Raw genomic sequence first — 11,124 nt, 5'->3', positions numbered from 1 at the left:
GTACAAACTAGTCTGTTTGGTAACTATTCTATTCTCGATTTTTTATTTAGAAATATTTTTTTAAATTCTGTTCCTCGAACAAATTTCTGAATATTTGAATGTATTTGGTAATTATACAAAATTTCAATTCTTAAAAAAATAAAAAATAAAAAGATGATAAATGCATTTGGTATGACCCTAAAAAAATTTTTGGGACGTAGAATTTCTTTTAACTTTTTAATAATTTTCTAATAATTTTTTTAATTTTATTTTTTATTCTCTTCGTCTTCCTCCTCTAATCGGTCACTAGGCCTCAACAATGCCCGATGATTGGCCAAAGATGAAAGACAGCGACCTCCCCGTTCCCGACGAGGTCGACCTCAACGTGGCTGGGCAAGGCTTCGGCAAGGTCGCTAGACCTTGTTTGTTTCTGGTTGATCCCTGAGCTCGGCTGACCGCCTGGGAAGAAGAAGAGAAAAGAAATGGCTTGATTTTGAAATTATTCATGAAAATAAAAATATATATATATATATATATTTTATTTCTTGATTCTGTTCTAAATCTATTCTCAAAAACAAATCTATTCCCGATAATAAAAAAAATTAATTGACATTATCAAACGGATTTATGTTCATTTTTTTATTTTGATTTCGGGAACAAAAGAATAGAAGTAGCCAAAATTGGCTAGTTACCAAACAAGCATATTTCAAGGAGAGAAGTTTTAAGTTTTTTGTCGTAATGATAACGTGGCAAAATTAATAATTTTTATCGTCTTAGGTATGTCAAGGGTCGACATGGACCACGGATGCCCTGTGTTGGATAAATATACCAACTCATTTAAAGATCTCATAATGGTCTTCCTCCTTTATTGTCCTCGTCTACTTTAATCTCTGTCAACCAATTTTTTTCTCCAGAGCTTCACCATACTCTAACCATGACCTTGCAATTCACTTTTTCACTCCAAGGTCACAGGGGACGACTCGTACTTCTCGTCTTCAACAATGAAGCCGTAGCATTCTGCAACCACCATGCCTGTACAGCCTCCTTCCATCCCTCCAATTCTGCGTCGTCTTCCTCCTGTCCTTCTCTGTCTTCACATCCTATTGTTCGACCTCTCCAATGCTTATTACTGCTACGATGTAGGCAACTTAGCCGCTGGTGACTACGCCAGGAACCGAGTGCTCATCCTCTCTTCTCTCCCTGGCGATGTGGCTTCGAACAGCGGGTTCTACTCCAGGAAAGTTTGGAAAGGCTCGGATGTCATTTACGTGCTCAGTTTCTGCAGAGGCGACTCTTCGAACAACACTTGCTTGAAGTGCATAAGCTCTGCTGCTGAAGAATTGAGGGGTAAGTGTTCAAAGCGGAAAGCTGCGTACTCATGGGGTATAGAAGATCCTCCGCGCTCCATCCGTTACTCTGATTCTCCAATGTATGGCGTGAAGCAGACATTTCCAACCTTGAAGCTTTATCGCATTGGCAACATCCCGATGGATCAGGATCAGTTCGATCGGATATAGAGGAACTTGACGGAGGTGCTGGCAGCGCCATGGGCTTCGATGGGGACGTTGAAGCGCAAGTTCGCAAGAGGGAGCTCAGTGTTGCCAAACCTGCAGACTCTGTATGCACTGTTGCAGTGCAGCCCTGATTTGTGTAGGGTTCATTGCGATGGTTGCTTGGGGGAATGCATTAATGATTATCAAAATTGTTGCCATGGAAGACTAGGTAGGACTGTTGAGAAGCCTAGCTGCCTTTTCCAATGGGACTTGTACCAGTTTCTAGAGTCTGATCCTGGCAATCCGCCACCATCTCCGCCAACTGCAGCCGCCAAGACTGACCCTCCTGCTCCTCCGCCTCCAGATGCGCAATTAACCGATGGTTCGTTCCATTTTACTGTAACTGGTGACTTAAAATTCTTTAGTTACAATTCTCATTCAGAGTCCAGGCCTGCTACTTGAGTTATCTGATATACATGAAATTTGCCAGTTCATGTATTAATGGGGATTAGTCAAGCAAAATTTTCGGATGTCTGAGCTATATAAAGAACCATTCAAATCTGAAATGTCAGCAATGATGAGTCTCAATTTCAAATTGGATAAAACATGTCGTTTGGTGTTGGCAGGTAATACGTCGAAGTCATTACACATAGACATTGCTGCGGTAGGTTTGACAGTTCTCTTCCTGATGGTTATTGTCTCTATGTGTTGCTTTCTTAGAAGGAGAAGAAGTAATCCATGGGAGGTCTCATCTGGTTAGTGGATTTATCCGTTGTTTGTGTTCTGCACTTGAGTTGATTGAGTGACTTCTTATCAAGCTTATCACTAGGTTTGAATAGTGTGGGAGGGACAACGCTGCAATTTTGGTCTATATTCCTTTTCTGAGAGACCAAATGGCATGTTAAGATCAAATTACTTTTTTCGGTTCGGATTCTGGATATCTCATGTTGATTGCTCTGCATTTCTTCTGCAAGAGACGAGATCAAAACCACTGAAAGCTTAAGGTTCAAAATAAGCGAGATCAGGACTGCCACAGGTTTCTTTTCAGAAACCAATAAGCTTGGAAAAGGGAGATTCCGGAAAGTGTATCGGCTAGTTTATTCAGTGTTTATTTAAGAATTATATCTCTACATGGAGATGAACATTGTTTCTTGTGTATGAAAATTCGACTGTAGGGCAAGCTTGAAAATGGACGATATGTAGGTGTGAAGAGGCTTGAAGGGTGTTCTAATCAAGGTCAACAACAGTTTAAGAATGAGGCCACTGTGATGGCCAGGCTTCATCACAAAAATTCTGATTAAGCTCCATGAGTATTGCTTGGAAGAAGGGGAAAGAATTCTTATACTTGAGTTCACAGCCAATGCAAACCTTGAAGGATTCATTTCTGGTACGAACTTGGACGTGAAACTTTTTTGCTTCCATTTCACTGATAAGTTGTTTGCTAGTAATCTATCAATCGGAGAGACGTGTGCCTCAAGCTTCGTTGTCTGTTTCTATCTTTCTAAAAAAGTACACAATGAAAACATACACCAATTTCGATCTCTTGATTGATGTGCATTTGTTTTATGTGTTGCAGTAGCTATATGGCACCTGAATTTGTAGAGCGTGGAGAGATCTTTGGGAAGACTGATGTGTATAGTTTCAGGGGAGTGGTATTAAAGATCATCAGTCGCAGGAAGAATCCATAATTTAGCAGTTTAAGGAATTCAGAGCACCTACTGAGCTACGTGAGTACGCAATTGCAGAGTTCATCCAACAATTTAGCTAGTGAAAATCTATAATACTTCTCCATTCACATGTGAAGTTACAAAACCTGTTAACCTTCTTTTGTGACTCTGCACTGCAGGCGTGGAAAAATTGGAGAAAAAGAACACCTTTTCGCCTTATAGATCCCATGTCAAATGGCAGTTCGAGAAGTGAAGTGTTAAAATGTATCCACATTGCATTGTGATATGTTCAAGAGAATGTAGCAAGATGGCCTACCACAGGTTCAGTGGATTTAATGCTTGAGAGCCGAAGCGCAACCATCCCAACGCCGAACAGCCTGCGTATTCTGCATATTTGACAGATGCCAGGGGTAGAGAAATGTCAACTTCATCTATTAATGGATCAACACCGACATCAATAAACGAAGCTTTGATGACTGATCCACACCCTAGATGATATCATTGCCAAAGGATCGAAGCTGAATTCAATAGCAAGACGATTCAGGCTGCTCAGATAAGTTTATGCTTTTGAAAGGTCAAAACTCTTAGTAAGTTCATTAGAAGTCTAGCCAGGAAATATGCAGTGGAAGGGTGAAAATAGAATGGAAACTCTTAGGCTACGTTTGGTCGTCCGGATTTCTAATCGGGATAGGATTAGATAAGATAGGATATGAAATCCTGGGATTTTTTTATATCCTATCCATTGTTTAGTGAATCGCAGTATTAAAGTCGGATATGTTTTCATCATATCATGTACATTTTTTTTTTTTTTTTTTATATAAACTGCATATCATTATAAATGAACTTAAATGTTCATAAACGGAGATGGTGAAAATCTCTCGTAACACTATTCCTTAATTTATTTTTATTTTAATTTTCCTCTTTTTATATTATTTTCTTATTATTTATTTTTCCCCATTCATCATTATTTAATAAAATTTTATCAAATAGTAAACTGTACTAACATACCTAAAATACATAATAAATATAAATATTTAATTTATAGATTGAATGTTTATTATAAGATAGAATTAAAATTGAATATATAAATTAAAATATGATTAATTAAAAATGATTTTTTTATTTATATTGAAATATATAAATTATAATTCAAATATTATTTATATTGAAATATAATTTCAATTTTATTAATTTAATAAGTTTGTTATTCGAGAGAAATAACTTTCCTAGTATGGACATTAGAAATCCTATCCTCCCCATGGGATAATTTTATCCCGTCTATATCCTCTTTATATCCGACTTTATCATGTCCCGAGCAAAGAAATATAGGATAGGATAAATCATATCCTATCCCGAATTTTATCCTGACTACCAAACGCAGCCTTACCTCTTTGGGCATTGACCCTGCTACCTAAAAATTCATGAAACATTATGCAAACCGCACTAAACAGTTAAATTCACACCTTTGGTCTATGCAGGTTGCTTTGAAGGGTCAACTTTTTAAAGAAAACACTTTAGGATCACGGATTACTTCATTAGCTAACATGTTGTAAGCTTCTCTAGTCATTAGAAGATGCGGACATCTAGAGTGTCAAAATTTGGTACGAAAGGACACTTGAGTATCAAAAGTTCATAATTGTATAAGTGTCAAAATCGGAGCAAAATAGATCAATTAAGAGCTAACGGCGAAAAATCTGGCCAAAATACTAACTTGATGTTTTTCTAGTGAGACAAGTGCAAAATAATATTATTTTGCTAGCTTACGTCAAAAGAAAAAGCTAAAAATGACTTTATTTTGCCTCTTATTTAAATTTTAATATAAATATTAATTTAATTTAATTTAAAACTAAATTTAATAAATAATTAATAATTAATTAATCAAATTTTAAAAAGGGGAAGATGGTTTTGCAGAATGGTGAGGGCACAGTCCTCACTACCATCTCCCAACCGTCGTTGAGAAAGGCCGGCAACGATGGGGGAGGGTCAGCTGGAATTGTTGGGTCTTGCCCAAGGGCCAACAACTTGATGACGAGGGCCTGCAAAACCCAGCCACCTAGGTCGACCCTTCCCCCACTATCGTTAGCGCTTCTCGGCAATGGTGGGAAGATGGCAGTGAGGACTCAGCCCTACTGTTTTGCAAACCCATCCTCACCCCCTTTTTTTTAAAATTTATTTATTATTTATTTTAAAATTAAATTAAATTACTATTTATATTAAAATTAAAATAAGAGGCAAAACGACGTCGTTTTAGGTTTTTTTTCTTCTGATTCAGCTCTCCGGCGAGTCATGTAGGTGAGTTATATTATTAAAAAATTGCCACGTGAAATTTTTTATCAAAGTCACTAGATTTGGCACTCAGCTGTCCATTTTTCAAAGAAAGTGGCATGTATATATACTTTTCGTAACTTTTGTAACTTAATTGACCCCCATGTGCTAAGTTTTTGCACTTATGCTATACTTCTGCCCATGTTGTAAGCTATTCTAGTAATTTACTAGCTTCTCTCTCCTCTTTTTGATTTAGCAAAACTTCTCATCAATCTCTTCCCATGGAGTAAGCATGTTCAGCCTAGCCACATAAATCCTCTACGTCAAGTTTATGTTCTACATTTATTTCTTACTCGGATTAGTTGTGTTTATTCTATGCTTTTGCTATTGATACCATGTTAAAAGGTCCAATAAAAAAATTTAGTCTTATAGGTGGAGGGAAACCACATACATAAAAAGAGAGGAAAAGTTATCAAAATAGTCATAAACCTATTATTTTTTTTTTCAATTTAGTCATAAACCTTTGCAATTATGCTAATTCAGTTCATCCGGCCAATTTTGATCGGTCATCCGGTCAATACTGATGTGAATAATTTTTTAATAATATATTTTTTTCTTTTTTCCCCTTCTTCTTCCTCCTTTCTCCGTATGACTAGCTGGAGGCGACTGTTGGGGAGGTTAGCCTCACCCAGCAACGATGAGACTCCACCAGATTTTGCGAGGCTCGACCTTACCCAGCCATGGCAAGGCCACGACTTGCCCATGGCCGGTGTGTCTCGCCTAGGCGAGAGGCCGCGCAAGGCCATTGTCTCTCGCAAGGCACCACCTTGCTAGATATGGTGAGGATGGGCATTGCCAATGGCCAACGAGGCTTGACTCTCACTAGATCCAGTGAGGGTGAGCCTCGCCCCACCATTGGTAGCCCTTGCCAAAGGCTGCGCAAGTTTGTAGCCTTCGACCTTGTGGCCTTTAGTGAGGTTGTTCCTTGTCCATGGCTAGCGAGGGTAGTAAGTAACCTAGGCAAGGTTGCCCAGTCTCGACCAGGCTTCCTCAAGGCTAAGGAGGTGCCTCATTGGCCTTGCCTTTGGTCGGAGGAAGGAGGGGGAAGTAAAGAAAAAAAAAAGGAAAAAATTGAAAAAATAAAATATCATTAAAATATTGTCCATGTTAGTGTTGGCAGGTCAAAATGGGCCGGATTGACTAAATTTGCACAATTATAAATGGTTTAGGATTGAATTGGCAAAAAAAAAATTATGACTAAATTAGAAAAATTGCAATAAGTTTATGACTTTCTTGGTAATTTTCCCATAAAAAGAGCACATACACTCATAGTCAAGCAATGTGGGACATTTTAATACCTTTCTCACGTGCAAGCCAAATTAGGAATGACACTTGGAGTTTGGCAAACAAGGGATAGAAACACACACCAAATAAACTAAGGTAGAATTTGGCTTTGATACTACATTAGAAAGTCTACATTAAAGTTCAAACTAATAGATAAAGGGAGACTATAAGTATATAAAGAGTATATAAGTCTCATAGTCAAGGTATTTCAACATTTTAGATATATAGGATATTTCCCTTGATGGTCCATATCTCTCACGATGTTGTATATATCTAGGAGATTCTCCATATCTTACTTTGATTGTATGTACTCTTCATTACATAATATAGAAATGTACAAAAATTACTCAATTCTCGTTTTCGCTTTATCTAGTTTAGGCGATCCCCAATAAACTTTGAGTGCACCGGCTGCACACTCAAGTGCACACGCTAGAGCATATACTATATGTTAGGAAGCTTCGACACTTTCCAGGAACCTTTATGTCATATCTGATACTCCAATATGTGTCCGACACTTGACCAACACATGTCGATAATCCGACACTTGGTCAACTTTCTCGACATTCTCGATACTTGAGTCGAATTTCGACACGCGAGGTTAATTTTAAAAATTTTCAATAAATGATTTTTCTCTCTCTTCAAGTTTTATGAATTATTAGAATTGAGTTAAATTTATCAAATTGAAATAATAAATATTAATTAAAAAATGATGATTAATATTTTTAGTGCAAATTCATTCTAGACTTATTTTATTTTTTTATTTACTTATATATTTAAATCAAATTAATTTGATTGAAATAATAATAAAAATGATAATTTATTATGCATATATAAAAATATATTTTAATATACAACGTGTTCTTACATGTTGAAATTCTTTGTTTTTTGATAAATGATGTGTTAGCGCGTCATGTCGTATTGTCACGTGCCGATCTCAATAATACTCAGATTGTATGTCATGTCATTTTTTTCTAGTATTATTGATATCCCTCTTTTAATATCGATCATCGACATTGTTTGTCAAGTTTGTAACAACATCAACTTGTTACAAACCAGCCATGACAACTTTCAGCCCCATGATAGCCTCCAGTTGCGTAGCCTGCACAGTAACCACGCAGCCTCCTATTGCGACAGTGGGCTCTTGTGCGAGAACAGCCTCTTGATGTACCGTTACAGCAGCCTCCTCTATAGCAGCATCTTGTCCAAACGATAGCCTCTTGCTATGTAGTTTGCACAACAATCACGACAACACACAATAGCCAAGTAAGCAGTCACATTAAGATCAATTAGTTCTCTCTTCAACACACCAAACCGCTTCAACTATCCATCCGAGTGTTTTGTTTTGTTTTTTTGTTTTTTTTTGGTTGGATATTTTATCTAAACTCAAGTTGATTTTTTTTTTTTTTATGTCATTTGAGTTTGAGGGGATGATAGAGCTTTAGGATATTTCCCTTGATGTTCCATATCTCCCATAATGTTACATAAATCTTGGAGATTCTCCATATCTTTATTTGATTGTGTACATTCTTGATTACTATATTACCTTAGATAGTTATATAATTAAACTCATTAATAAGGCTTATGCGCTTTTGATTATTACACAATCAAAATCTCTCTTCTGCACTATTCTTATTTGGGTAACATTGCATATGGCATCCAGTGCCATGTGACCGTAACAAATAAGAATAATTCATATAGTTACTAGGTGTGGTTTTTATGTAGAACCAAGCACAAAGGGAGCAAATGAAATAATACAAGAAATCTTAGCAAAGTGCACCTAAATATTGTTAAGGAAATCCCTTATGATATTTTGAAGATGACAAAATAAATCAAAAGCTACTAACGAGTTTAATTGTTGAGTAACAGACTATGCAGATGATAGAACATGCAAATAATATTATCAAAGTCTATACTTCGAAGAACCAGAAGACTGAACGTAACACTTGATTGTGATTTGGGGCTTTTGCTTGTCTGATTATTATCTGGAAATTTTATTATTGCAATTATGTCTGAGAGGAAATCTGAAATTGAGAAGTTTGATGGGAGAAATAACTTTGTGTTATGGAGCATCAAGATGAGGGCTTTATTGACAACACAAGGTTTGGCCAAGGCACTAGATGGCGAAGATGAGTTGCCGATTATAATGAAAGCCTTAGAGAGGGTAGAGCTTATGCAAAAAGCAAAGAGCATAATCTTGTTAAATTTGTCAGATGAGATCTTACTAGAGGTTATTGAGGAGAAGGATGTCACAGCATTATGGGCAAAACTTCAAGCACTCTATGTGAAGAAAGGTTTGAACAATCGCTTGTATATGCTGAAGAAGATGTTTCAATTTAGATATACTGAAGGTACGTCTATCAGAACCCACCTAGATGAATTTAATAAACTTATGTTGGATCTGAAGAACGTCGGTAAGATACTTGATAATGAAGAACAAGACATGATGTTGTTAGCCTCTTTACCAGAGTCATGAGAGCACTTTACTAATTCGCTATTGCAGGGGCGTACTACGATTACCTCAAAAGAGGTAAAGTCCGCCTTATTCTCTAAGGAGTGGCAGAGAAAGTTGCGAGATGACGATCTGGCAAAAGGAGCAGTGCAAGCATTGACGATTCGGGGTAGAGAACAACATCGAGAGCCTAGTAGCAGCAGAGGTAAAAGCATATCGAAATCACGCAATAGAAAGTCCAAGGGACACGTGAAGTGCTTTGAGTGTCATGAGGAGGGGCACATCAGGAGAGATTGTCCAAAGCGGAGGAATAAAGTTGACAGGAAGAATGCTACAAGTAGTGTGGCAAACGTTGCTGAGGAGAGCACTAGTGATGCAAAAGCTGTCTTATGTGTGATTGCTACTTCGTCAGGAGACGAATGGGTGTTGGATTCGGGGTGTTCTTATCACATGACGCCTCATAAGAACTGGTTTACTACTTACCAAGCTGCAGATGGTGGTAGGGTTCTTTTGGGGAATAATGCAGTCTGTAAGGCTGTGGGGATAGGGACAATTCGGATCCGGATGCACGATGGGGTGGTTCGCACATTAACAGATGTGAGGCATGTACTGGAGCTCAAGAAGAACATTATTTCTCTAGGGACACTCGATGACATCGGGTGTAGGTACACTATTGAAGGTGGAGTACTGAAGATCTCTCGAGGTGCTATGATAGTGATGAAAGGGAAGAAAGTGAATACTCTCTATCATCTACTAGGAGAGACCGTGACCGGAACTGCTGTAGTTTCATCAGGTGAGTCAGACTCTAACTTGACTCAATTATGACATATGCGTTTGGGGCACATGAGTGAGGCAGGTATGACGATGCTGAGTGAAAGGGGGTTGTTGAAGGGTCAGAAAACAGGGAAGCTAGACTTATGTGAGCACTGTATCTATGGGAAACAGCACCGAGTTAAGTTTACAACAGCTATTCATTCGACCAAACGACCAGTTGAATATATTCATTCAGACGTCTGGGGCCTGTCTTCAGTTCCTTCGAAAGGAGGTGCCCGATATATGCTGACATTTATCGACGATTATTCGAGGAAGGTATGGGTATACTTTCTGAAGCACAAATATGATGTGTTTGATCGGTTCAAGAAATTTAAGGCATTGATTGAGAAGCAGTCAGATAAGTAGATCAAGTGCTTGAGAACCGATAATGACATGGAGTTTCGTGGTAAAGATTTTACCAAGTTCTGCGAGAAAGAATATATTGTAAGACACCGCACAATACCTGGGACACCACAGCAGAATGGCATGGCAGAATGGAATAATAGAATTTTGCTTGAGCGAGCTCGATGCATGCTTTCGCATGCAGGACTTGGCAAAGAATTTTGGGCCGAAGCAGTGAACATGTCATGTTACCTGGTAAATCGATCTCTACCGTCTGCTATCGAGTGGAAGCCTTCTGAGGAAGTATGGTCGGGGAAACCTGTTGATTATTCCGGATTACGTATATTCGGATGTCCTGCGTATGCTCATGCGAGTGATGGTAAGCTTGAGCCGAGGGCAAAGAAGTGCATATTTCTGGATTATGCACATAGCGTGAAAGGCTAGCGGCTGTGGTGCACCGATCCCAGATCACCCGGTTTTCTAATCAGCAAAGATATGATCTTCGACGAGACTGCAATGCTTCAACAGAGGAGTTCTGAGACACAACCAGCAGAGAAGACAGATCATAGTGTCATTAGTGAGGTGGAGCTTCAAGTGGAGATTCCGGAGACCTCGAAGGTAACAGAGGTTGAGACTGTAGATGAAGCCGCAGTTCCTGAAGTCGGTGATAGTGAACAACCAGCAAAGCCGCAGCAGACTATAGCCGCAGATAGAGAGAGAAGGCAAATTAAACCACCGGTACGTTATGGTTATACAAATATTGCTTATACAT

General features: G+C 38.3%; 2 protein-coding genes across 2 annotated transcripts; both read left to right on the top strand.

The window, feature by feature from the left end:
- Positions 1 to 298: 298 nt before the first annotated feature.
- On the top strand, positions 299 to 1,496 carry LOC120294009 (cysteine-rich receptor-like protein kinase 22). The gene is made up of 2 exons (XM_039313872.1): positions 299 to 388; positions 1,020 to 1,496. The coding sequence occupies exons 1-2, from the start codon at positions 299 to 301 to the stop codon at positions 1,494 to 1,496; spliced, it is 567 nt and encodes a 188-aa protein (XP_039169806.1).
- A 39-nt stretch (positions 1,497 to 1,535) lies between these two features.
- Positions 1,536 to 2,773, top strand: LOC108959972 (putative cysteine-rich receptor-like protein kinase 35). The gene is made up of 3 exons (XM_039313871.1): positions 1,536 to 1,854; positions 2,099 to 2,163; positions 2,648 to 2,773. Exons 1-3 carry the CDS (start codon positions 1,536 to 1,538, stop codon positions 2,771 to 2,773), a joined length of 510 nt encoding a protein of 169 aa, XP_039169805.1.
- The last annotated feature ends 8,351 nt before the right edge of the window (positions 2,774 to 11,124 follow it).

Source organism: Eucalyptus grandis, chromosome 5, assembly GCF_016545825.1.
Source record: "Eucalyptus grandis isolate ANBG69807.140 chromosome 5, ASM1654582v1, whole genome shotgun sequence".
Taxonomy (NCBI): Eukaryota; Viridiplantae; Streptophyta; class Magnoliopsida; order Myrtales; family Myrtaceae; genus Eucalyptus; species Eucalyptus grandis.
Note: the sequence above shows the minus strand (reverse complement) of the source record. Positions and strands in the feature narration are given on the sequence as shown.

Coding starts and splice junctions, on each gene's coding strand:
- LOC108959972 (XM_039313871.1), top strand. CDS start 1,536: ATGGGGACGTTGAAGCGCAAGTTCGCAAGAGGGAGCTCAGTGTTGCCA. Junction 1,855..2,098: donor AGATGCGCAATTAACCGATG/GTTCGTTCCATT, acceptor TGGTGTTGGCAG/GTAATACGTCGAAGTCATTA. Junction 2,164..2,647: donor TGACAGTTCTCTTCCTGATG/GTTATTGTCTCT, acceptor ATTCGACTGTAG/GGCAAGCTTGAAAATGGACG.
- LOC120294009 (XM_039313872.1), top strand. CDS start 299: ATGCCCGATGATTGGCCAAAGATGAAAGACAGCGACCTCCCCGTTCCC. Junction 389..1,019: donor CTGGGCAAGGCTTCGGCAAG/GTCGCTAGACCT, acceptor ATGCCTGTACAG/CCTCCTTCCATCCCTCCAAT.